The 27,248-nt window shown below is 41.3% G+C and overlaps 1 protein-coding gene across 1 annotated transcript; it reads left to right on the forward strand.

The window, feature by feature from the left end:
* mphosph8 (M-phase phosphoprotein 8) lies at positions 1–25,252 on the forward strand. The gene is given in 15 exon segments (XM_020926934.2): positions 1–234; positions 1,124–1,285; positions 2,691–3,821; positions 4,740–4,836; positions 5,060–5,299; positions 5,987–6,109; positions 6,338–6,426; positions 12,468–12,608; positions 13,616–13,702; positions 16,159–16,316; positions 18,579–18,730; positions 19,634–19,722; positions 19,724–19,759; positions 20,179–20,262; positions 24,850–25,252. Coding segments are annotated over 15 exon segments (2,739 nt in total). The 5' UTR covers positions 1–135; the 3' UTR covers positions 24,901–25,252.
* The last annotated feature ends 1,996 nt before the right edge of the window (positions 25,253–27,248 follow it).

Consider the following 27,248-nt stretch of genomic DNA (forward strand, 5'->3'; position numbering starts at 1 on the left):
GGCGGTACCTTCCCCTACGATCCTTCGACTTGCAAATTCACCTCTGGAGCTCCGAGAAGCAGCCGCCCGTCCACCGAGCCCCCAATCTGCGGCCCTTGTACCGGAGGTCCCCAGCACCCTTCAACATCCTCAACCATGGCAGCGGATACCGAGCGAGTAGAGCCGGGGGAGAGCGAGGAGGAAGTGGAGGATGTGTACGAAGTGGAGAGGATCATAGATATGCGAGTGGAGGAGGTAGCTGCAGCACACTGTGGCGCTATGAACCAGAGAGACTAAACCAAGAGAGATTCCACACGGAGCCCACATCAACAAAACAATGCCATTTGAATAATGTTATGTTTGTAAATGTGTAAATGATAACTGGTTCTAGTCCTTTGCAATAGTTATTCTGCACTTACATCACTCATGTCTCTGTTAAAGAGTTTCATATTTAGCACTATAAACAGCGCTCACGTTTGGCATCTCCTTCCGGGCCATGGCTAGGTTTGCTAACATGGCTGGCATACATGGATATCCACCCTTTGTAAACTATAACGCGATCATAAATGTCAAGAGCGTGGTTTCAGCCTTTTGGTTCTGTAAATGATGCGGAATATGTAGTGCTTTTGTAACTACACTTCTGGCTCGTCTTGTCGCACCAGCCTGTACCATGTTGTCTGTGTCCCTTTCTCCCGAGCTCGGCCCCCGCTGAGGCCAAGGACGCAGCCGGCCAAAGGCTGCTCAGTTATAGAAGCACTGCAGCGTCCGTTCAATGTCAGATCAGGATCCACACGCCACATCCCAGGAGCACAGTATAATACAGAGCACTGACTGAGATTATTAGGCTTGCTTTAGTTAATTTTCGTTTACAGTTACAACAAAATCTCTATATGAAAAGAGTCTAGCTTTGGGAGAGAAAAGTTATTGTTGAATTGACGCTGCAAAATAGATGAATTGACTTGTTTGTGTATTAGACAGCTGAGGAGAACAGGCCAATCAAGATACACGTCACCTTACAGAACTTATCACCAAATATGTCCTTTTCAGTTGCAAGCCTTTTACAAAATAACTTGTTGTTACAAATAATCAGGAGACAGACACCCATACTGTTGGTTTAAGCCTTACCCTGCCTTCCTTGTTTCAGGGAGAGGTGCTGTATCGCGTGCGCTGGAAGAACTACTGCTCAGATGATGACACGTGGGAACCCGAGGCCCACCTGGAAGACTGTCGAGAGGTTCTCCTTGCATTTAAGAAGAACATCGCAGAAGCCAAGTCCAAGAAGGAAGCAGAGGCCAAAAAGAGTGTGGTACGCCCCCCACCCCTCATTGTGCAGGAGTCTAACCCTCACCATTCTGACTAAGAATAGAAGACAAAATAAACACTCTGCACAGTAACACTGGGAGGACATGCACACTCCACTCAGAGATCAGGAGTCTCTGAGTGGAGTGGGTCAGTGGAGGAGACAGGAAAACCACTCTGCCACAGTAACATCGGAAGTATATCTTTGCTGCTATCTATAATTACTGATGGTCTGATATACATTTTTTGAACCTTACTTACTTACTGTTGCTGGTACAGATAATTGCTATTCGCAGTTTCCACTTTTTCTCTTTTCAAATCTATTGTATAGACCAAGTTTGAGGGGGATTCATGCTCACTGGCCCTGATTTACTAACATTGCAGTGAAAAGGGTGTATATTTTCCTGGGACGGCAACATATGGAACCGTACCCCAAGGCCCGTCCAGACCAGAGAGAAAGCATTTTATCCTGAGTGCTTCTGTACCTTTACCAGTGATGACTGGTGCTGTTGCCTAAACTCGGGCACTTCTGCTCTGGTCCAATGCACAGCATGTTGTGTCTGAAACTATGCTACTAGTTTTCTTGATAACTAAGCATAAAGTTATGATGATGATCAACAATAGTTAACTAGCAAACATGCTTATGATTGCCAAACTACAGTAATTAAACTGCATTTCTGGCTCAACTAATCCTGAAAAAAACAATACATTAATGGGCAATAGGTCATGCTTTAAAAGATTCCTCTTCATTTTGTCATTTTTTAAAAATGGATGTGTGTAGTACGCCACCTCCGAACCTGCTGTACAATTTGTGCACACCGTGCACTCACTTCAATTTTGATAAACCTTGTTTACGTGCTGATTTTGCACGTATTTTTTGTAAATGAGGGTCAGTGTGTTGACACTCTGAAGCACACTTAGCGTGTGGAGCAAAGGGAGGGGGACTGAGAGTGTCAAAATTAATACACTGTTTCTGGCAAATATAGCATTTTGAAAACAATACAAAAATAACATGGTCATCTAAATATGTTAGTTAATATCCCATAGAATTTAAAGTCTTCCTCTTTAACTTTTCACTTTTGTAAAAAATAACAGAATGTATTTATGTGGGATAGAAATTCATATTTCTATTGAGATTTGTCGGTACAAAAAGACATATCTGATGCACTAAGGACAAACTGGTATTGACACATGGGCACATAGAGGACCCTGCACTCAGAGACATGAACCCTCAGGACACAGCTAAGATTACAAGACTGAGCTGGCAGTGAGAGCCCTCAGTATACCACAGAAATGGAATTTGTCTAACGCTGACCAATCACAATATCTGGGGAAATTCTCCGATATCGCTGATAACTGATAACCAGTGTACCATCCCTCTCTGTAATGGTGTCATCTTTGTCACCTTTTAGAAAGTGCTTCCTGCCAAGAGCGACCTGTTGATCGCAGACTCTGACAGTGACAGTGACAAAGACCGTCCCACTGACCTCCCAGTCAAGAAAAAGAAGAAGAAGCAGCATATGGAAGAGCCGCTTCCGAAAGAGAAGAAGAAAAAGAAGAAGAAGAAGGAGCGACATCAGGATGACTTCAGGCCACTGCCCGCCCCAGAAACAGATGAGGAGGATGAGCCCACCACCACGCCGCCTTCTTCACCAAAGAAGAGATCAACCCACTCCGAGGATGAGGACGAACAGGACACTGTGCCAGCTAAGAAACAAAAGAAGGACAAGAGCAAAGAGGCGCCCAAAGCCAAGCTTAAGGCTGAGGAGATCAAGAAGAAAAAAGGCAAGAAGGAGGTGAAGATGGACACTTCAGATGATGACACAGCTCCTATTGAGGAGGACATCAGCGAGAGTCTGTCTGAAACACCCGCTGAAGACATCACTTCAGAAACTCTCAGGACAGCCCAGAGCATCTACCTGGACGACAAGTTCAAAGAGAAGAAAGGCAAATGGGAGGTGAAACTGCAGGGCTTTAAAAACCTGATCCAGAAGAAGGAGACTAAAAAGCCTGATACCTCACCCAAAGAGAGCAGCCTTCAGAAGCTCAAGAGCCTGACGTCTAAGGCCAAAGAGGACTTGGCTCCAAACTCCTCCGACTCCAGCGACAGTTCCACGGCCCACAGGAAATCCAAGAGCAAAGACAGAGCTACAACCCCCTCTTCTGTTTCAGCTACACCCAGCACCAGACCCAAGGAGGAGAGGCCCAAGGAGGAGAGGCCCAAGGAGGAGAGGCCCAAGGAGGAGAGGCCCAAGGAGGAGAGGCCCAAGGAGGAGAGGCCCAAGGAGGAGAGGCCCAAGGAGGAGAGGCCCAAGGAGGAGAGGCCCAAGGAGGACAGGCCCAAGGAGGACAGGCCCAAGGAGGACAGGCCCAAGGAGGACAGGCCCAAGGAGGACAGGCCCAAGGAGGACACTCCAGCACAGAAGGATTCTACTGGCAGCACCAACCTGTTTGAGAAATTTCTGTTGAACTGTGAGGCCAAGGACCGAGCGCCACGGAGACCTGCACCGCCCCCAGAGAAGAGCGCCAGCAAGCCCCTCAAGGTACTGCACCGTGTACTGCACCCTACTTGAGAATTTAGTACTTGTTTCCATGGAAATGTCATCGCTCTGCCTGGAATGTTCCACAATTTGACAGTAAACAGTTCTACCTTACATGTATTCAATTACATTTGTTTCTATTGCTCAAAAATACCTAGAAAAACAGGCACTCTGACTATGAGCGGGGTCTCCTCTTCACAGATCTGATCTATAGCTAGATCTGGTTTGATAGAAGATAGAAAGGTTTAATGCCATGCTGTGAAACATTTCCGACAAAGCAATAACATCTCGATGAAGACAAGCATTTGACGGACATTCCACCAAAAAAGTTACACAATGCACCTTTACTTTGTACCCACATACACATTATACCCAACCAGAAATACTTGTTTCCTTTGAAGTGCACATGTGGCACTTCTTAGCTGCTTAAAATCCCATGATATGATGTTAAAAAACAAGCTCAAAACACAAAACGTTTTGGCCTAACCCATGTTCCCAGTATTGGAGCACTTCTCTAAACAAGGTGACTAATGTCCAAATGTGCATTCTATTTAAATTTTACAACATAAAGTGCATAATAATTGTTGTTTTTATCTCAACCGTTGGCAAAAATACTTATCTCACCCTACCAAAATCAAGGGCTTTTGTTGCTGTCCCTGTCCTGCTCCATGGACACACTGAGGTTGTTTGTTCCACACGCCATTCAGATGTACAATGCTTCACTATAAATCGATATAAATTTATGTTATATATTATATTATATATTGTATAATGTATTGTATGCTGCTTGAAAAACAAATATCCTTCAGGATAATAATCTGTCTAATTTATCTAGTCTAATCTTGACAACGGGAATCTTATTTTCTTTCCTATTGTCTGCCGTCACTTAATTTTGTGCTTGATATACTTTTCCATCACTAGTTAATTGGGAAAATTGAGAAGATCCCTAAGTCATCCAAGGAGTCTCCTGTGCAGAAGGCAGATGCTGACAGGACTGAGAAGCTCAAGCAGACAGAAGGTAGGTTCTGCCAGTGTCTGTGTGCGCATCTGTAATGAGTTCATCCATATACAAGCTAGAACTGAAAACGCAGCACTTGGAAATGTGACAGGCCTCGTTTTGTTTCTGCTTATTTTTCATATATAACACACCTAGAACTATGTAGTGTTATTTAAGAACATAAGAACTAGTACTGGGCCTTTGTTCTAAAAGCAACACACAGCCTGTATGTACTCTGCTGCAGCGGTCTCCAAAGCAGGCCAGAGCCATGGCTTCAGTCTGGACAATGATGAGAAAGAAGGCGAGTTCAGCCCCAAAAGTCGAGGTGGTGACGAAGCCCGGAGAGAGCGTCCTGATGAGGGGCAACGATCAGGCTGGGACAGGCACAGCTGTACGCCCCGACGGAGAGAGGATAGCGAGCCCAGACTCTTCATGGCCTGTGAGGAGCCCCTGGAGGACCTGTCAGAGCCCAGTGACAAGTCAGGTAGAGAGACACACACTTCGCTGCCTTTCCATGCACAGTATTGTGTCTAAAAGTGTCTCAAAAGTTTTTCCAAAGGTAATATAGGAATGTTATACAAAATCGAATCACTTGAGCTTCCACTCAAACAGACCTGGAGTTGTGTTTTGTTTCATTCATGTGTTTGAGTAATCCTGCATTATCAGTCTGTCTACATCATCAAAGCTCAAACTGCTTTGTTTCACCTTGTGATGTTGTCAAGCTATTTTAAGCCTCAATTTCAGTTATTTACTTTTCAATACTCAGGAATAATCAAAGGCTGATGCCTTTAAAAAATATTTTCATTTTACGTTTTCTTCAGTTGAGTTTTTGAGTTAGAAAGTTTACAATATCTTCTGTTGTATCGAGGAGTGAAGACCTTTGAACCACAGCTTTAGCTTCAACATTTGCCAATTCCAATGCTGTAAAATATTCAGATGAAGGTGTATGGAGTTTAAAAACACAGGGAAGCACTTACTTTATCACCACTCAATTACATCACAAGGTGGAACAGAGTGTTTTCAGTTTGAGAGAAGAACGCAGCCTAAAATATACAATATTATTGTGTGTATGTGTGTGAACGAAACAAAACACAGCTTTGAGTGTGCTTTTGATGAGGATGCAATACAGATCAGAAAAACTAATTCTCATTGAATTGTGGGTTCTGTGCAGAGAAGACCCAAGCCACTCTCAGTCTGGGGATGGATCTGAATCTGGACTGGATGACACTGGAGGATTTTCAGAGGCATTTGAATGGAGACGATGAGGTTCTGAGTGGACCTCCACTATCTCCCAGTGAGTACCTGTACTTCCCTCGAATACATGTAACACATAGACACACACATGTTTGTGTTTGTCTGCTATTGCTTCTCTTCTAAACCACTTTTCAATTTAAGCTGTGAAAAGCTCTTTGTTCCTTTTGTCTTTTAGGTAATGAAGCAAAAAATTATTCCAGAAACATCCACCCAAAGTAGCAATAGCAAAGGTTTGTTGGCTGATTCCATGCCCCTCTTGTTATCATAGGTGAGCTGAGAGATGCTGTAAAGAGTGGAGATTACCTGGCTGTAAAACTAGCTCTGAACTCTAAAGAGGACTACAATCTGGACCAAGAGGTATGTCTTCTGCTTTGAATTTGTTGGGCTTTTTAGCTGACCAGACTGTACTTTGATACTTCATCCACCTGTCTCTTACATGCTAGAAGCTGGTTGAACTTAGAGTTGTGGAGTAACTTCTTTATAAAAGTTTATAAAACCCAACCAGTGAAAACTGAGTCATTTTAGGTTCATGTGCTGCTTGAAACTGTATATTAACTGTCTCTAACCACTCTGAGTGAAACACTGAGCCACTGACAACTGCAGCTCCAGCACAGATCAGGCAGAGACTGACAAAGTTCAGCCAATAGGAGTCAGTCTTGAGGAAATGGGGAGGGACTGTCTCAGGGGCACAAGTGGAGGTGATTACAGCAAAAAAAAAAACAAAAAAAACAACAACAGGAACCAGGAGTTTGGTTTTTTTTGTTTAAGTTTGCTCTGAAATGATCCCACACTCAAACTAAACTGGTTTTTAGTAAGAAGCCTCTAGTGTTGGTATGTGTTACTGCAACTGTGCTTTCAAATGGTCATTAGACAATCTTCCCCAGGGCAGCTGTGATACACAGGCACCGGTCCACTCTGAGAATGAAATGCAAACTAGTCTGAATATACATTAGTGTTTTACCGTGGTCGTGTTTTACTGTGCTCGTGTTTTGCTGTGGTCGTGTGTTACTGTGGTCGTGTTTTACTGCGGTCGTGTTTTACTGCGGTCGTGTTTTACTGCGGTCGTGTTTTACTGCGGTCGTGTTTTCTAGTGAAGCTTCTCACTCTGAAGTTGCCATTGAAACACATTCGTGTTGGTGCAAGTTTAACTGTAGTGTCACCAAAGTGTGATGGGGTCTGTTCTGTAGCTCGCACCTTGGCCGCCCCAGAGTGTGTGTGACTGATGTTGGCTTCAACATGGCATTTACACACGTGTGCACAGACGTCTAATACACAGAAGCTCCAACACAGTTTCAACTGAAAAACATTGTAGATTTTACGTTTGTAGACTTCTCGTCTTCTGAGCCTCATCAGCAATGAAGCAGCCTTTTCAGCTACACATGCAGGTAAGAAACAGCTCCTCTCCAAAAACACTTACAAATGACTGGTGTATCATATTAAAAAAAACAAAAAAAAAACTTCACATTTATAAACAACTATTAAAGCTACCCCCACTGATCATAGATGTAGATGATTCATTTCATATACATTAACATCTGATGAATATGACAGAGTGCAGTATTAATTCAAACATATTGTTCTTTGCAGTGAAAAAAGAGGAAACTGACTTTTGACAAGAGGAAGCACCTATTGAAGCAGGTACATACTGACTCCTAACTTCTCAAACTGACACCAGTGCTTTAGTCTGAAAGTGTTCTCTAAAACATGCTATAAATACTACTTGACATACATTAAAGGTAGTGTGGTCTACTGCTCATATAATTCAAACAAAACAAAAAAAACTCCTCACATAGCTAACACAGGCGTGAGAAGATTGCCATGATACAATAAAAGCATTGCTCTTGTGGAATGGGTCATGTGGTGGTTTTTGGATTGGAGCCTGGAGGTGTTCTTGATTGGAGCTGTTGTCTGTATGAGCTTGAAAATTGGGTGGGGCTTTGCCAAGGTGCTGTTGCATCACACAGCGTTAAGTAATTTGCACCACTATATGGCAACTAATTGAGTTACTTAGTACTAACTGAACTAAGTTTTACATCTACTTTTTCTTTTGCAGGGGTGTGCAGTTAGTCTGAAGAACCACCACCGAGTCACAGCCAAGTCTACTTTGTCCAAGACTGCAGTGGAACCTTCAGCACATTGTCACAACACCAGTGAGCCATTGAGCAAACCAAGTGTAAGAAGCAAAAGCAATGCAAATGTGAATGATGCAGCTCAACTCCTGCTGCCCAAGAAGACCCCAACAGCTTCAGCAGCAACTCAGACACATCTGCAATCTGGCACAAAGGATGTGACCTGTGCTTTACATGCTCCTAAGACATCCAAGATTACACTAACCCTTGGACAAATCCACAACAAAGGAGATGGTCAACATCTCTTCATAGTTCCCACAAGTGGAGAAGAGGAAAACAAACCAAAGACACAGGCCAACCATAAATCCAGTCCTGCATTTTCTAATGCGCCTGAATTATGGGAGGATGAGCAGTTGGACAAGACTGTGAATGGCAGCGTCAGTCTCCCTGTATCCCAGCAGTTTCTCACTGAAGAGCAAGAGGAGATCCTCCACATGATGAAACAAGACCACATCTCAAGGCACATCCAGAAGGACACGTTAATTTGTAAATATGGCAAGGCCCTGTCAGCCAAACACCACCATGACAAGTCTCACTTTCCATATGTAGCACAGTCAATGCGAGAACTTGGGAGGTTTGTTTTAGCTGCAAATGAACTAGATGGCAATGTGCAGTGTTTGCAGGATATATTTCTCCCAACCAGGTTTGAATTGGCTGTAGAAGGTGCTAAAAAAACAATAGGTTTTGACACGTCTTCCAGCACATGTAAAACCTCTTCATTGGTATCAAAGATTGGATCCTCTTTAAAAGTAGCTGCTGAAATAGCCCTTAAAGGAAATCATATGAAGGACTGTGAATCGGAACGTGAAATCCAAACCTTCATTGATCTTCTGGATGCCAAGTGGAGCACAGCCTTTTCTCCCTGCACAGCAGCACCTGCACCAGAGGAGCTTCAGGAGGTGGTAGATAAGTCCACTGTGACCTCAGACCTGGTCAAACTCCACTTGTTCATCTCACAGGAGGAGGAGGAGGCCAGGAAGGACATCCTGCTCCATCCTACTCTGTCCACATGGAAGAAACTTAGTGAAGCCACTTTAGCAGATGTGTGCCTCTTCAACCGAATCCGGGTAGGAAATATAGGCAGGCTACTCTTGGAAACATATACTTGTAAGAGGAGCACGGGGCAATTTGTGCCCTCTGCTGATCAAATCCGGAAAAGCACCAAGTTGGAGCTGGAGCTGGGTGAGCAGTTGACCAGACTGGAATTAGAAGGGCAGTTTGGGAGGAGCATGCTTGTTGTGCTGACACAGCGCGTGTCATCATTAATCAACTTGCTCATTGAGTATCGAGATCAAGTGGGCGTGTCACAGAGTAACTTGTACCTGTTTGCACGCACTGAAGGCCCATCTTTTATCAGAGGCCTGGACTGTCTCCGCAGGGTAGCGGTGGAGTGTGGTGTGTCTAACCCAGAAGCACTGCTCTGCCCCTCTTTGAGACAGCAAATAGCAGCCAGCTGGCAGCTCCTCAGTCTGTGTGACGGTGACCTGGGTCGAGTGTCCAAACTGTTGGGAAGAAGCAGGCAAGAGTGTAGTCAGTTATCTCAGAACACAGCCCTGTTGGAGGAGCTGAGCAAGCAGCTGCTCCAGATGAACCGGGTCGTGCCCTCAAACACCACAGCCTCTCTGAAAGAGGGTAAGTATAATTCATGGCATGTTAAGTCTAGTCAATTTTGTTGTTAATGTATTCATTTAGCTGTCATAAATCAGTGCCATGCAATTGTGATCTATAATTTAATGTAAAGAAGCTCTTATCTCAGCTATCAGCACATTTTTCAGAAAATAACATTCAGCTGAAGAGGGTTTCACTTTTTTTAAAATATTGTTTTTTAGGAGTCCAGTCAAAGAGCACTGTGAAGAGAAGACCTTGGAGTGAACAGGAGCAGACAGCTGTGAAGCGCTTTCTGTCTGAGTTCATCACGAAAATGAAGGTTCCTGGTAAAAAAGAATGTAATGCTTGTTTAGCTGCTGAACCAGACCTTTGCAGGAGGTCTTGGACTGACATTAAAAACTTTGTTCACAATACTCTCCAAACACTTAAGCGGAGGCAGAACCAACCAGAGAAAGCTAAGCCTGACAAGACTGCAGTGAAGCCAAAGAAACAGAAGACTGTGAGCTACAGTTCCAGCAAACAATGGGAAGTCAATAACAACGTCCAGCCTTATTTAGTCCCTCATCAGGAGGAGTCTAAAACCGCACCATCACATCCACATCGGACTGAACAGGCAGTGCTTTTCCCTGCTGACCTGCCATATGTGTCCTTTTGTTCAGCCAACTCTGACATTGGCCACAACAGTCTCACATGTAGCTTCTCATCACTCAGTGTTTTAGATACACAAGTGGTTCCAACGCACACTCCACTGGGTACAACAAACACAGCAATGCATCCACTGTACTCGCCTGAGAGCAGATATCTGACACCTCTGTCCCCCTCAAACCCACACACTACAGTCAGTGTAGCTATGCCTTTTGTGGACCTTTCTCTAGATACAGAGCCTCCTGTATCTCCTGCACTCTCCTCCCTTAACTGTCCCACCACAACAATGCCTCCAACCTATACAACATTAAGTACTGCCATTTTCCATACATATTCCACAATGAATGACAGAAATGACTTTTCACCACTAGATCAAACAAGCACCTTTTTTACCACTACACCTCTAACACCGATCGCTTGCTCCCAAGTGGTCCCTAGTGAAGAGGGCATGTCTGCTTCATCTGACCATTTAAGCTCTCTAGTTTACTCTCAGCACTCCAGTGCTCAAAAAAGACACCCAAGGCTAGCAGAGGAGGAGGACTTGAGGAAGCCGCTAGCAGACTTTCCACTGGTGAAAGCGCCTGGGAAAAGGGAGCCTGAACAGCACAGGGGGACTGTTGTGATGGAGCCATACTTACAGCCTCTACACAATGAGTGGGACCCGCCCGTCTACATGTCTCTATAAATGTTTTTTCTATGACAACATTTCTCAAGTATTACCATAGAAATGCAAACAAGCGCCAGTACGTGCTGAGTGTTTAGACAGGACAAACCATTTAACTGTGACAAATGAACTGTGCTTCCATAAAATATTAGCATTTGAATCATTTAGAACCATGGACATTTCAATCCATATTTCAGAAGACCTCTGACAGGACCTGCCACTCAGTGCACAGCCCTGAGTGGTGGTGTAGGGTCCCGCTGTAGCCTTTTGCCAGTGGTTTGAAGTAACTGGATGTCTTTCTTCCCAAGAACGTAGATATGAACTGTATTTATATCCCTTTTTATGCTGTTGTTTGTGTATGCAACACTGTTTCTAAAAGCTTTAGTAAAGTCAAAGTTAAATCACAGTTAAGTGTACTGATTTGTTCTCATTCTGACAGTTACCAGTGGGAGTTAAAAGGTAAGAAAGCGGAGGGCCTCTTAAATCCATTGGTATCGACATTACCCTTTGCATTGTTACACATTTCAGTGCATTAGACTACTCTACTCCTGTTTACACACTCATGTACACTTGCATATACATATTGTTTTTCCAAGTCTGTATTATGTAATTTGGTAATTGTAGGCAATTGCTCTGGTGATTATTATATTTACTGTTTCTGTGTAGTTATGCTCTCAGTGATATTTAAGCCTGCTTCAGTTCTATTTGAAATTGAGGGTGCAGAGTGTTAAGTTGGGCTTGGCATTATGGCAAGAGTGTGCACTTTAAAGGGCACACGCTATACACTTTATCACTAGTTCTCCAAGCCTTAATTTACAAGTGAATGCCATACTGTGGTACATTCTAGGGCTAAGTTCTTGGGCAACCAAACGGGGATTGTAGCAAAAGCTCTCAAAATGATTACATATCTCTAAGTATCTGAGCCAAACTGCACAAAGACTACACTTGCATGGGAGTTCATGCATAAACCACTTTTTATACAGAAAGAAGTATTAGGAAACTGTATTTGTATGAAAACAGTTTAAACCCGCAAGTGTAATTTGCCTTTTTACCTATAAAGAGCAAATCATACCAAATCGTCTGCTAGCTCACTCACTTCTTGCTTTCTGCTGTTGTTCCACATAAATCCTCATAATTTAAGTTACATTATTAGCCAGCCAAGTCATCATCAACCAATTTTTCAACTAAAGGCCTACAGGCCTAGTGCCTTCCAAGTTAATAACAGCTTCATGGAAACCTTCAGCAAAAAAGTTACTTTACAGACTTTATGTCAACAATGTAGCTGTAGTTTGAATCCAACATTAGTGAAATGCCTTTGCTGATGAATGTGATGTCTGCTGGTGTTATGGCAGGATGGCAGTGGCATGTCTCTGAGCATGCTGGCTGCAGCTGGAGGCCAGGACGACATCCTGAGGTTGCTCATAAGGAAAGGAGTGAGAGTGAACGGACGTCAGAAGAATGGCACCACAGCACTCATGCACGCTGCTGAGAAGGTATCCTCTGCACTTTCTAACGTTACTAAAATTACAAACTTAGTTTAGATTCCGATACCACAATGAGTACGTATACATGCCCTCCAGTATCCAGATTCTGATTGGGTTTTCTGAGTATCCTGGTTACGTGTATGTTCATGTAGACACAGTATCCTGATTTCAGTATCCTAGATATGCCAGTAACCCAGTTATGAGAAACCGGAATACCCTTACTGGGGTTTTCAGAGAGTATCCAGGATAAATATTAAGTCATAAGTTACAAGCAGAGGTGGGTAATATGTTACATTTGCTCGAGTAACTTTTAAAATAAACTTGCAACTTGTACTTTCTTTTACTTCTACTTGAGTAATAATATTATTGAAGTAGTATTCTTAAATAAAAGTTGTCGTGAGTAAATCTATAAGAGACAAAAGCTTCATCCTGACAATATTACATGATTTGAACATTTGTGTTTCTTGCATTACTCCTTCAGATATGATTTAGTTGTGCCTATTCTTTGAAAAGACCAGATTTGGGGCATTATTTAATTTAATCTTTTGTCCTCACAGTTACATGAACTTTAAATTAAAACATAAATCAGATTGTACCAACAGTTTATCTTACTTGAGTTGTAGTTTTTTTCAAATACTTTTAGTAAACAAAAATTATACATGTGTAGAGGTCCAATTTGAAATAGTTTTACTGTGTCAACCATATGGTGCCAGTTTATGTTTAAAATTCAGCGCCGCCTTCTGGTGGTCGGTAGAGAGGAAATAGACCAACATTTATTGTGTAAGTTAGGCATGTTTTGGCTCTTGTTTACAGAATGTGCAGGTCCAGGTCACAGTTTTGACTTTATGAAAAAAAAATGGACCAGGTTTAAGCTAAATCTTATCGTTACTACTATACACTACTATATCAGTGTAAAGTGTATATGACAGGTTAGACTACATTTAACTGTTGGTCTGTAGGTATATACAATATTAACTCTCATTTTTTTCTGACCTTTTTTTTTTTTGTCCTTGTAGAATTTTCTGACTACAGTGGCCATCTTGCTAGAGGCTGGGGCATATGTGAATGCTCAGACATTAGGAGGAGAGACAGCACTGATGAAAGTAAGATGAGGACCGTGGGTAAATCTGAGAAAAATGTTTGTGGACACTGATATTTTTTTAATTGTCCCATTTTGTAATATATCCAATATTATGTTGCTGTACCTCTTAAAGGTTCTATATTATCCAAAATTGACTCCTGTGAGCTTTTAACAATGTTATAGTGTTGTTATATCCTCACAAACATACCCGGAGTTGTGTTTCATTTCGTTAAGACATTTTTGAGTAATCCTGCAACCTGCATTATTAAACTGCCTACCTCTTCAATGCTCATTGCTTTGATCCACCTTGTGAAGTCGTTTTGTGGTAGAAGTTAGCCACTAGAACAATTATACTACTTTTAAAAATATATTTTAGTTTTACCTTTTGTTCAATTGAGATTGCTACAGAAAGTCTTACAGTATCTTCTGGTGTACTGAGGAGTGAAGCATTTTCAACAATTTCAACAAATTCACTGGTTAAATCAATAGATGTAGCTTCAAAGTTTGTCAGTTCCAGGGCTGCAAATTATCAAATAATTTTAGTGAGGATGTATGGAGTTTAAAAACACAGAGGAGCATTTCCTGTATCACCCCCTTAATAACATCCCAAGGTGGAACACTGTGTTTTCACTTTGATAGAAGAACACAGCCCAAATATGCAGGATTATTGTGTTGAATAAAACAAAAGACAACTAAGGCATGTTTTTGATGAGGAAACATAAGAGATTTTAAAAATTGCATAATGCACTAGTGCATCTGAAAAATTTGAATATCATGAAAAAAATCAATATTTTTTGTCAACTCAAAACCTTATATTATATAGATTCAATACACAGAATGAAGCTTTCAAGCATTTATTTCTTGAAATTTTGATGATTATGGCTTAAAGATTATGAAAAGCCAAAATGTTGTGCCTCAGAAAATTAGAATATTACATAAGATCAATAAAAATAAAAAACTTGAAGAACTTGGTTGTGCCTCCTTTGGCATGAATTACTGCATCAGTGCGCCGTGGCATGGAGGAGATCAGCCTGTGGCACTGCTCAGATGGACTGGAAGCCCAGGTTGCTTTGATAGTGGACTTCAGGTCATCTGCATTGTTGGTTCTGGTGTCTCATCTTCCTCTTGACAAAACCTCAGAGATTCTCTATGGGGTTCAGGTCAGGCGAGTGTGACTCAAGCAGCATGGATTCTGTGCTTCTCCATTCTTCTTCCAAACTCTGGGACCTTGATTTCCAAAAAATTTGCAAAATGTACTTTTATCTGAAAAGAGACTTTGAACCACTGAGCAACAGTCCAGTTGTTTTTTTCCACAGCCCTGGTAAGACTCTTCTGACATGTCTCTCTCTCCATAGAGGCTTTGTCTATGCTTAGTGGCTCTTGATGCACTGACTCCAAAGTCAGTCTACTCTTTATGAAGCTCCCCCAAATGTGGATTTTGCTTGAGAATGCTCTCAGGGCTGTGGTCGTCCCTTTTGCACTCTGAACTACCACCTTCTTTAGTAATGACCTTTTGCAGATTTCTCCTTGTCGGTGTCACTGACTGTCTTCTGGACATGTATTCAGTCTGCAGCCTTCCCCATGACTGTGTGGAAACCTTTGCATGTGTTTTCAGTTAATTACCTGATTAGGGTGTGACACCAGACTTTCCAATACTGAACTTTTTCATGATTTTCTTTTGTGCATAGAATATATTTTAGATGTACAAGTCTGCCCTTTGATGGTCGTATATTACACAAAATTTACTCTTGTAAGCTTTAAGCCATGCTAGAATGTTACGCGAATGGCGCAAACAAATCGCGTCAAACGCCCCTAGTTTGCCACTTGACTTTTTTGAGTCATTCGTTTCATTCACGCTTCTTGGTCGCTCGAGTTTGGGAATTTGGTCGCGCAACTGAATTCAGTACATGGACTACATCGAGCGGGCTCACCAGACCAAGACGGGGCCGGGGCCGGGGCCGGGGCCAGACCTCAGCCGGGGCCAGACCTCAGCTCGAAGCCGAGGCTTGGACCTCAGCTCGAAGCCGAGGCTTGGACCTCACGGAGGCTTGAGCCCACGGCCGGAGCTCGACTGAGACCGGGACCAGACCGAGTCTGAGACTGGGACCAGAATAAAGGAGAGGGGGACAGAGTGTGGTGTAGGTCCTGCTCTGTGGAGTTTATTCCGGTCTCTGTACTGTGTAATATCAGATAATTTCCCACAGGAACAATGCGTGTCTCCTCCATGTTGAATCAAAGTTCATGTCTGTCTCGGCATTATACGTCACTATCAGAACACGGCCCCTGACTGGTTGATGTGACGCAAATATTCGTGGAAAGTTAAAAAATGTCAACTTTCAATTTTAAACAACAATTGTATACTCTTAGAAAGCATTATTTTACTGGTAAATGTACATTTTAACAGTTGTGTTTAGGAGGCCATGCTAAGCTACAATCCACACTGAAGAGCATGACAGTCAGTCTATCCACTGTTCTCAGGCCTGTAAGAGGGGAAACCTTGATGTGGTGCGCCTGTTGTTGGAATATGGAGCAGACTGCAATATCATGTCCAAACACGGGAAAAACACGGCCATGTACTTCGCCAAACTGGGCAACAACCTGATGGTGGGTGACCTCATCAAGGACCACACCAGCATGTGAGTAGTGACTTCAAGAAGACCTGATTTAGCATATTTTTCTTAAAGAGGGGCTATTATGCAATCATGTTTTGTTTTTTTTTGTTTGCCTGAAGAAGTTTCAGTATTTTAGTGATCTCTCCTGTCCTCGTTTTCGCCTCCTACCTCAGCTGTGAGATTCTATGCAATGCTCAACCCACAAGCCTATGTCATCCATGGTCACATGCAACAATTCTCCATAAATATACAACAGCAGGTTACAAAACTGCACATAACATCTTGACAAACCTGATGCAGTGTGCAGTAGTTTCTCAGCAAAATGCACGCTGATTGAGCTGTGATAGTGTTTTGAAGAAAAAGTGGGGAGGGGAGGTTCAGGGCATTAAAAACTGAAGTGAAACACACAATATAAAAATATGATGGTAATACATTGTTTTCAGTGAAATATAGCATTTTCAGAACCATAAAAGGTAATATGGTGATCTAAATATGTTATAGTATTGCAGTTACCCTATAGAATATATACAATATTGAAATAAAATTCACTCTTAAAATAATCCCTCTTAAAAGATAAGAAGAAATTCTATTACTTATTTAAGGATATATGTTTGTTAAAAAACTGCAGTGATCTATATTTTATGTTTAATTAACCTATGTTTATGTGTACACCCTATAAGGCTTGCCTGGGATCCAGACTACACATCCCCAAGCTCAGATGGGCGTGACTAACTGAATTAGCCAATCAGGGACATGCATGATCTGTGCATATTAAAAGAAATATGCCTGCTTATAAGGGAAAAAAGTACAAAATATCACAAGCGAGTGAATAACAGTCAAGCAGAATGAATGAGCAAAGGACTTAACTTCGTTCAGCTGACGTGAGAGAAATGTAATTTAGTTTGTAAATGATAGACTACCAATGAGCTCCTTTTTTCACATGGGTCATTTCACATGTTTAAAAAATACAGAAAGATATTCTAGATTTGCCAGGCAACTAAATGACCGCAGCCACTGATTCGGTTTATTTAAAGTCAGTTACTATAGAAATTACATTACATTACATTTTTACTAACAATTCACTTTTTTCCTATATTTTTTTCACATGAGTTTGATTGAAACTGTGCATTAAATAAACAAGTAAAACAAAAAGTATAAGATCTCAAAGGTCTATAACTAGTTCCTTAGCTGGCCTCATGTACGGCCTCCATGGAAACATGAAAGACAGGTCATTATACACAATCCAACAGTCTCTTACTTGTGTCCTTTGAACTGCACGTGCTGCACTTCTTAGTTGGTTTAAATCCCATGATTTGATGTTGAAAACTGAACTCAAAAGAGAAAAAAATTCAAAAACTGGGGAGCAGTAAAAAAAAAAAAGAGAGGGATACTTGCTGTATCTCTCTTGTTCCCGAGGGAAATTGTTGCAGCTACATTTCCACTGCATTTCTCAGTCACTTTTGTTTCTCAGTGAAAGGCCTCAGTGCAGTTTAACAGGAGGACTGGTCAGGGAGGGTCAGCAGATCTGTGTCAGGGCAGTCTGAAGAGAGAAAGAGCCAAAAGTGTCCCTCCTCTGTGTCCTACAGCATCAGGTGAACACAGACGAAACAGGAAAGGCCTCGTTCTTACTCTGCTCTGTTGTTTCTGTTGGTGATGATGTATTTCTTGTGCCACATTTGCTGCCATGTATGGTGTAAAAAAAAAAAAAAAAAAAAAAAAGTAAAGAAAATTATTGGTTTTCCAAGTGGCACCAGATCTAAACCATGTCAGTAACAGGACTATTCCAGATCTAATCTAAGCCTAAACCAGGTCCATAACATGTCTACATCATTTCCACAGTTGTAACACAATGATACAAAGGAGGACCAAAAAATGTATAAAATTACCTGTGAACTGAACTGTCCAAATCCCACCTGAAGGTACACAGTATCACCAGTGGAACATGCACCACAGTTTGGGAAACATTGTAATAAATGAATTATGGGCTTGTTATTATATCTTTAGTCTGAACGAAAATTTTCTCTAATAATGTAATAACTGCAGTCAATATTGAGGTAATGATTCTCAGAGTATTGTAATGTTACTGGTTCATCATAGTAATTGCATTATTGACCTGTTATTACAATACTGGTTGTTATCATGGTATCGATTGCTCCACATACTATACTAAACTACCAGAATGTGGTCACAGTTAGAAAAATATGAAAACATGTCAGATTCACTTTGATCTAGTTTGTGTAGCATTGCTTCCCACTGGAGATCCGTACTGTGTTTTGTGGTCCCCAGGCTATGCAGTGTGACGGATGAGGCCATCAGGGCGTACTTTGAGTCTCGTCTGGCAGTTCTGGAGCCAGTCTTCCCTTTAGCTTGTCACCGCCTGTGTGAGGGACCAGACTTTTACATGGAGTTTGGATACAAGCTGCAGCCACAACCTGAAGGTACTGCAGTGTGTTTTGATCCTTTGCAGCTGATGCCATCAACAGTCCCTATGGGTGTGATGATAACTGGAGGCACTGCTCTGTCAGAAGCTCTGTTACTCAAGTTGCACTTTAATCTTAGCTTTGTTTTAACACAATCTTAAAGTACACCTATTTTGCAAAATGGACTTTTCAGAGCTTTTAACCATGTTCTAGTTGTTTCCCCTCATCATTTACTCACTTGAAGTTGTATTTGGAGTGATTTGTGCATGTTTGAGCAATCTTTAATTGCTTATTTCAAGATGCCATTTGCTGATCTACTCCTGTTTTCCAATTTGAGTTTGTTAATCTGAGATACACATAAGTTTTGGCAACATCACATAGTCATTTTGGTACAAATGAACACTACTCAATAGTGTAATGGGCAAATGATGGGTGCCCACGGCTACACTCTTTGTTGTGATGAAGTTTATGGTGACATCAGCTCCCATTGAGCACAACAGTTTTCTAACATGGAAGTCAGCTGACTCTCTTCTTCTATTAAACTGTTTTAGGTCAATATTGTGATTGAAAATGATCCATATTATAACATAATGCTATAGCAGATACAAGCACAATAGACAAATAGTCAGTTTTTGTTGAAAACACCTGCACAGAACCATGAAGACATGTAATGGTCACAGGCTCTTGAAAAATCCATTCTGTATTTTTCTTGATTTTAAGGCTTGGATCTTTAAAACTGGTTAGGCCTTTTTTGCTAATGTGTACATAGTGTCATCATGGTAACTGCTGAATATTCTACCATGGACATACATGAAGTACCCCCTAGACATGTCTCTGCAAAGTATCAATTTTGGCTTTTGTTATGCAGGACAGTGACAGATGTGTGCTTGTCTGCCATTACCTATCTGACTGTTTGTGCAGGCGCCGGGATCCTCCTGTTCATTTTCCACGCCAACTTCCAGAATGAGATCACGGCTCGTTTGTGCGGCCCTTGTGCCGTCCACGCAGTTCGTGCTCAATGAGAAATTCCAGCTGCCAATCTTCCTGGTACCCCCCCCCACACGCCTCTCTCACCCTCTCTCCCTCCCCGTCTCTACTCCTCTCTTCCTCCCCCTCTCTACCCCTTGCTCTCTCCCCTTCTTTGTCTCCCCCTTCTCTCTCTCTCTCTCTCTCTCTCTCTCTCTCTCTCTCTCTCTCTCTCTCTCTCTCTCTCTCTCTCTCTCTCTCTCTCTCTCTCTCTCTCTCTCTCTCTCTCTCTCTCTCTCTCTCTCTCTCTCTCTCTCTCTCTCTCTCTCTCCCTCTCCCTCTCCCTCTGTCCTTCCCCCTCTCTACCCCTCGCTCTCCCCTTCTGTCTCTCTTTCTCTCTCTCTCCCTGCCCCCTCCTCCCTCTCCCCCTCCCCCTCTTTCTCTCTCTGTCCCTCCCTGTGAGTCTGCTACAGTGAAACTAACACTCTCTGCTCTTTCAGGACAGTCACTTTATTTATTCGTTCAGTCCTGTCCCAGGCATCAACAAGCTCTTTGTCCGCCTGGCAGACTCTCCTACAGCAAAGGTAACTCCAACTATTAGTATACAATCTTCATTTGGTAAAAGTCGCTACTCTTTGGCAAAGGTTCATTCTGTCTTCAGTTACTTAGAAGTATTAGTTCTTGTAGTCAGAGAGGAGAGTTTGTTTACCTGCTTTACCTGTTTCAGCTACTTCCTGCAGCTTTCCTCAGAAGCGTCTCATGATGCTGTAGTGACGTGTGTTGCAGGCTGCATTACTTGGTTTGTGGACCAAGGACTGCCTCCCGTGTGTGATAGTGTGTATGCTCCCTTGTCCTGGTTTATGCTCCTTGGCCCTCGTTTGCAGCACTCAGTGGCATGGATGATCCTGGCATTGTTCCAGTCCATGATGTGCTTTTGTCTCTTGCAGTGGTCAAATGTGGCTGATTTTAGATTTCCCTGTTTTGCTTGTTCTTTCATTGCTCTTGTTTGTCCGTATGCCATTTTCTTTTCACATTCTTTTTCAACAGTCTTTTTTCTGTGTTCCAAATTATCTTCCTGTTTCCCCCACATGTGTTTTGTTGCATGATTGATATGGTATTTCATTTGTGTTCTGGTTGCATTCTGTTAGGTGTTCTGATGTCCATAGTAGATAGTGGTTCATGTGTGTGGGTTTGTGGTGTATTTCCATTTTTATGCTCCTGTTGATGCCACATTAAACATAGTTCACGATAGACTAATTTAAACTCTCCGCAAAAGAACCAAACTCACAATAGAAGACATAATGACTCTCCTGAGATTTGTTGCCTCATTTACATGTTTTCAATACCAAAGAACCATATACAAACAGAAGGTAGGATTCCCCATATCAACATATTTTTCATGGAAGATTTGGAACAAGCAGACATCACTACAGCACCAATAGGATGCAGGATTACACTCTGGAAAAAGTACGTTTATGACATTCTTGAAAAAAATCTAAACCGGCCTCACTTAACAGCTCACAAACCACCTCAACCCCAAGGACCACATCAAAGTCACATGAGGAGGAGGAAAAAGGACATACATAATACCAACACGTCTGCAATAGTCACAATGCCATACATCAGGATGGTCACAGAACGCATATGAAGAGCCATGAGGAAATAAAATCTCTTCTATACACCGGTCAAACCACACACCAAACTCAGTAATTAATGAAACCCACGGACAGAATACAAACTGAACACAAATACAATGTAATATATCATATCATTTTATCGTGCAACAAAACATATGTGGGTGAAACAGGAAGATCATTTGGAAGACACAAAAAAACAAACAAATATGAGCAATAAAAGAACAAGCATAAAAGGAAAACCTGAAATCAGCCATGTCTGACCACTGCAAGAGACAAAATTACATCATGGACTGGAACAATGCCACTGTCATCTGGGCTGAAAGCAACAGACACCACCACTAAATCAGAGAGCCCATCAAGATCTGTAGACGAGGTCCAGAGAGCATAAACCATGATGAGGCAGCATACACCCTATCACACACATAGATGCAGTCCTGGAGAAGATGTCCAACTGTAGGGGTGTGAACTTCTCCCGTCTGGCAAAATCAAGTAACGCAGCCTATGACACGTCACTACACCATCACATGATGCTTCTGAAGAAGGTTACAGGAAGTACCTAAAACATGTAAAGCAAGTAAACACAGGGTGTTTCTAGGATTCTAGGCTTCTGAAACACTCCGAAGTGGTTCAGATCCACATCATCAGAGCTTCGGCAAGTGTTGTTCAAATTCACCTGAAGCCCTCACGTTTGGCTCGTACCAATGATGCACCTGTGGATCCTTGGCCGCCTTGGAGCACTTGAAATTGCCCACAGTGCACCGAAACTTTATTTTTTATAAACATTATTTAAGCAGTAAAATGCATTTTAATCATGTAAAACTCATTATACTATAAAAGGAAGTAAATAGTTTGCAATTTTAACCACTTTGCTGCAGATTACATTATTATCAGATGATTTCAAATTAGGACAACTGCAGCAAAATCTCTTAAAGAAAGAGATTGGGAATACAATTAGCCTATTAGCTGAAAATATTTCAGCCTGTGTATTTATTTATTCAGGTTAATTATCAGCCTAAATAACTCAATAATAGATGATTCACAGCCTTTATTATTCACATTTACAGCCTTTATTATTCACATGTTTGAATGCATGTTGACTAAAAGAACTGAACTGAAGTTGTCACTGTTCTAATAAATGACTTAAAGTAGGTGACCTGATGAACAGTGTGGCTTAAAGGCTACATAAACACACTGTATGTTGCTTGCACTCTTAGTTTTAAAAAACACATTAAAATCACATCTTTCCCAAAAGCCCAGAATGCAACTTTTGCCAAAAAATAGACTAAATAAATGAATAAAATAAAATAATTTATTCATTCATGTTTTCATTGCAGTGAAAACCATTAGAAAAAATACCTGTGATCCACAAACCTGACTCGTTTTTGACCTGGAGGAGGGCCTTCTCCTGCTTGTTTCCATGGAAATGTTGTGCCTTTTGGATATAATATTCAACAATATGGCATCAAACATATATACCTCCATGGAGAATGTTCTGAAGTATGATTTTAACTTTCTATTTCCATGGAAACATGCACTTTCCACCTCCAGAAAGTTCTACTTTACACACTTTAACTTAAGGTGCCAGTGCTTTAACCTGCAGACACAGGACACACCCAGGTTTTTCTCATTCTCAGTACTAGTACTAAATTAGAATATCATGAAAAAGTTCAATATTTTTTGTCACTCATTTCAGAAAGTCAAACCCATATATTATATATATACTCATGACACGTAGACTGAAGCTTTCAAGCCTTTATTTCTTGAAATTTTGATTAATATGATTGACAGATAATGAAAACCCAAAATTAGTTTTGTCTCAGAAAATTTAAATTTGAAACAGAAATGTCAGGCTTCTGAAAAGTTTGTTCATTTTTATGCACTTAATACTTGGTTGTGCCTCCTTTGGCATGAATTACTGCATCAGTGCACCGTGGCATGGAGGAGATCACCCCGTGGCACTGCTCAGGTGGACTGGAAGCCCAGGTTGCTTTGATAGTGGACTTCAGGTCATCTGCATTGTTGGTTCTGGTGTCTCATCTTCCTCTTGACAAAACCTCAGAGATTCTCCATGGGGTTCAGGTCAGGTGAGTTTATAGGCCAGTCAGGCAGAGTAACACCGTGGTCAGTGAGCCATCTTTTGGTACCTTTGGCTGTGTGAGCAGGTGCCAAGTCCTGCTGGAAAATGAAATGAGCATCTCCATAAAGTTTGTCAGCAGAAGGAAGCATGAAGTGCTCTGAAATGTCCTGGTAGATGTGTTGACTGTGGACTTCACAAAACACAGTGGAGCAACAGCAGCAGATGACATGGCAGACCAAATCATCACTGACTGTGGAAACTTCACACTGGACTTCAAACAACGTGAAATCTGTGCTTCTCCATTCTTCCTCCAAACTCTGGGACCTTGATTCTGATTGATTGATTGATTGATTGAGGCTCTTCTGACATGTCTTGTGTCCCATAGAGGATTCATCTGTGCGTAGTGGCTCTTGATACCATTCCGGTCAGAGAGACATTTTAGGATTAAACCTTTGGATTTTAGCTTTGGAACTGGCAACACAAATGAAAGACTGTGTGAGGCTCATTCAGATTTCTGATTGGTTAACATCTGGAGAACCAAAACATTAAATAACATTTGTGATGTGGTGGAAGTGGTGGAAATGTGTTTTTGTAATTAAGAATAAATTAGCAATAGTAAGATTTATATTTGACTTGCACATGTTCACCTGGTATCCAGGGACATATATACTTAGGTCATGTTTATGAAATTTAAAGTCAAAATCTTACATAGAGTTCTTTCAGGATTGTTTTCAGAGGATACAACACAAAGAAATACACATTATTTATTGTCAGCTTAATTGTGTACAACCAGAAACGGATCATGTACCATTTGAATAGTCCAAGAAATAACCATATAAAATCTCTTATTTGTCAATTTGAAGAGGCCATGTTGAAATATTGAAATGAGTGTTCTGAATGGACTGTGAGCTCAGACCACACCACGCTGGAATTCTGGTTAAAAACATAAGTCTCAAACTGAACCCCATCTTATCTTTTACAGAGTTACTTCCTTTGCCTTTGCTTAGGCAGAGGTGGGTAGAGTAGCCAAAACCTACTCAAAGTACTCAAGTAAGAGTAACATTACCTCAAACATAATATTACTTTACTGATGTCAAAGGAATAGTATGTATGTATCTGTCTGTCGGTCTGTCAAGTAAAAGTACAAAGTAGTGATCAAAGAAATTATTTATGGAGGAGTAAAAAAAATGTAGTTAATATAATTGAAAGCACCAAATAAAATGATAGGATGGACTAAAAAATTTGAAAAAATCATATCTGAAGGAGCGGTGTAAGGAACACAAATGTTCTAATCATTTCAAATTGTCACATGAAGCTTTTGTCACTTGTAGACTTGCTCACAGTGGGAAGAGGAACCACAACATTTAAGTCAAGAGTTCTGTTACTTCAATAAAAGTATTACTCAAGTGAATGCAACTGAGTAAATATAACTGAGTACTGCCCATCTCTTTGCTCAGGTCAAGCTGCTCATCTGTGCATACAAAGTCCAGCTGCAGGGGACATTTTGAGGACAACAGAGGACATCTTTGGAACACCCAGAGGTCCAGGGTTGTTGGGGAAACGGGAAAGAACCATGCACTTGGACATGGACAATGGAACACTCCCCAGTTTACTGTGAAGCTGACCTTTGAGAACATGGCACTGCTACAGCCAAGTGGACAACAGGGGCTGGGGGCTCCCTCTGCTGGTGGATAGTGTCAGTGCATTTTTTTATATTTCACATTGCTAAAACTGTGTGGTGAAAGACTGCTACTTTTGAAATCTGTTTTATATACTTGGATCAGATTAAGTGTTCAGAAATTGAGAAAGCTGTTGCTCTTGTTTTGTGAGATTTCTGTAAATATAACCATTACCAAACAATGTGTGTGTTTGATGTTTTTGTATTACCATTTTGATTTGAGTTATAAACAGCCATAGAAAACAACACACCCTCCCTAATGAAGTGTGTATGACAGGTTAGACTACTATTACTATTCTTTTCACACAAACCCTACATATTTAGGCTGAGTTTTTCTCTTAAGCAGAAATACCACCTTATGATGTGTGTTCCACTGGGCTTTTAAATGCCATGTACCTTCACTAGAATCATTTGGATAACTTCGGTCCTGGCATTGCCCATCTCTGTGGAACTAAAGGTAAAAGGAGCATGACATCACAAGGTAAAAAAAGAGCATTTTGAACTTTGTAGTTGTAGACAGACAAATGAAGGATTACTCAAACGTATGAATAACAGGTGGATCGGTGCAGTGTCTGCAGTGATGCAGTCGCTGTATCAGACCACTGTGGTGAAGAGGGAGCTAAGCCAAAAGGCAAAAGTTCTCAATTTACCACTCAGTCTATGTTTCTCCCCTCACCAATGATCATGAGCTTTGGGCAATGACTGAAAAAACGAGATTGTGGATACAAGCGGCAAAATGAGTTTCCTTATGAGTCATATGGGAAAGAGAGCCACTGCTCCTCCACATTGAGAGGACTCTGTTCCTCCTCTGTGGCTCGGGCATCTGTTCCGGTTGCCTCCTGGGCACCTCCCTCGGGAGGTGTTCTGGGCATGTCCCACAGGGAGGAGGCCCCAGGGAAGACCCAGGACATGCTGGAGGGACTATGCCTCTAGCTGGAGGAGGAGGAGCTAGAGGAAGTTTCTGGGGTGAAGGAAATCTGGGAGTCCCTGCTGGTCTGGTCTCCATGAAGATAGAAAGGTTAAATGCCATAGTGTGAAACATTCCAGATAAAGCAGTAACATCTCCATGGAGAAAAGCATTTGACGGACCCTCCACCAGACTAAACTACACAATGCACCTTTAAAGTGTATATAAAAGGTTTCATGTTTTTCTTATTATTTCTTACTTTGGAGGGGCAGTACCTCTGATAAATATTCATCATAGTTTTACATCTGTTAAATGCCTGTTAAAAAAGTTTGTGGAGAAAAGAAAAAAATACAAAAATATAGGAAGTAGTGATGAGCTCTAAAATGGAATATCTCTAACTATGTCATCAATGCAGAAAATGAGGCAATTCAACAGTTATGGATTTACCTTGATGTATGTTGTATGAAAGCCATAATAAAATAATACACTGAAAATATAAACAACATTTTTAATAACATCTCAAATATAATGATGTTAACTGTGTTGGTCAAATGTATTCTAACCTGCCGGATGCACTTCAAATGACGATTGAAAATGTCTAGTTTAGAGACAAAATTTGATTATTAGTGTCATTTTGACACCTTTAAGAGGTATTGACTTCAGTGGGTACATGATAGATTTGAATGGTTTTCAAAAGAGTTATTGGTTTGGTATGTGAAAGGTCCTGTGTTTACACAAAATGTGAGCTTTAAGCCATGTTAGAATATTGTTACCTCATCAAAAACACACCTGGACATGTTTTTTTTTTTTCATTCACACATTTGACTAACCCTTTAATAGTCTGTCTACATCTCCAGTGCTGAAAATGCTCTGTTCTACCTTGTGATGTCATGAAGTGGTAGTATTAACGTTCTACCTTTTACCTTTAGTTCAGTAGAGATAGGCAATTCTAGGGTTAAAATCATCAAAATAATTCTAGGGAAAGTGTGTTCAGTTTAAAAACACTGGAGCACTTCCTGTATTACCACATGACATCACAAAGTGGAACAAGGTGTTTTCTGCAGGGTTGTGCAGGGTTTGTGTATTAAACGTGTGAGTGAAACAAAAACACACCATAGAGTAGGTTTGTGGTGAGGAAACAACATTATAACAAATCAGAAAATAGTGTATGGGCTCTTTAAATATAAACCATAGCTTTACTCCAATCAGGTGGCAATTAGTGAAGAGAAGCATGGTTGCTAGGCAACAGTTACGGGATTACTTGTGTCATA

The sequence above is a fragment of the Boleophthalmus pectinirostris genome, unplaced genomic scaffold (assembly GCF_026225935.1).
Source record: "Boleophthalmus pectinirostris isolate CB_2022bp ecotype Guang Dong unplaced genomic scaffold, ASM2622593v1 HiC_scaffold_1, whole genome shotgun sequence".
NCBI lineage: Eukaryota > Metazoa > Chordata > Actinopteri > Gobiiformes > Gobiidae > Boleophthalmus > Boleophthalmus pectinirostris.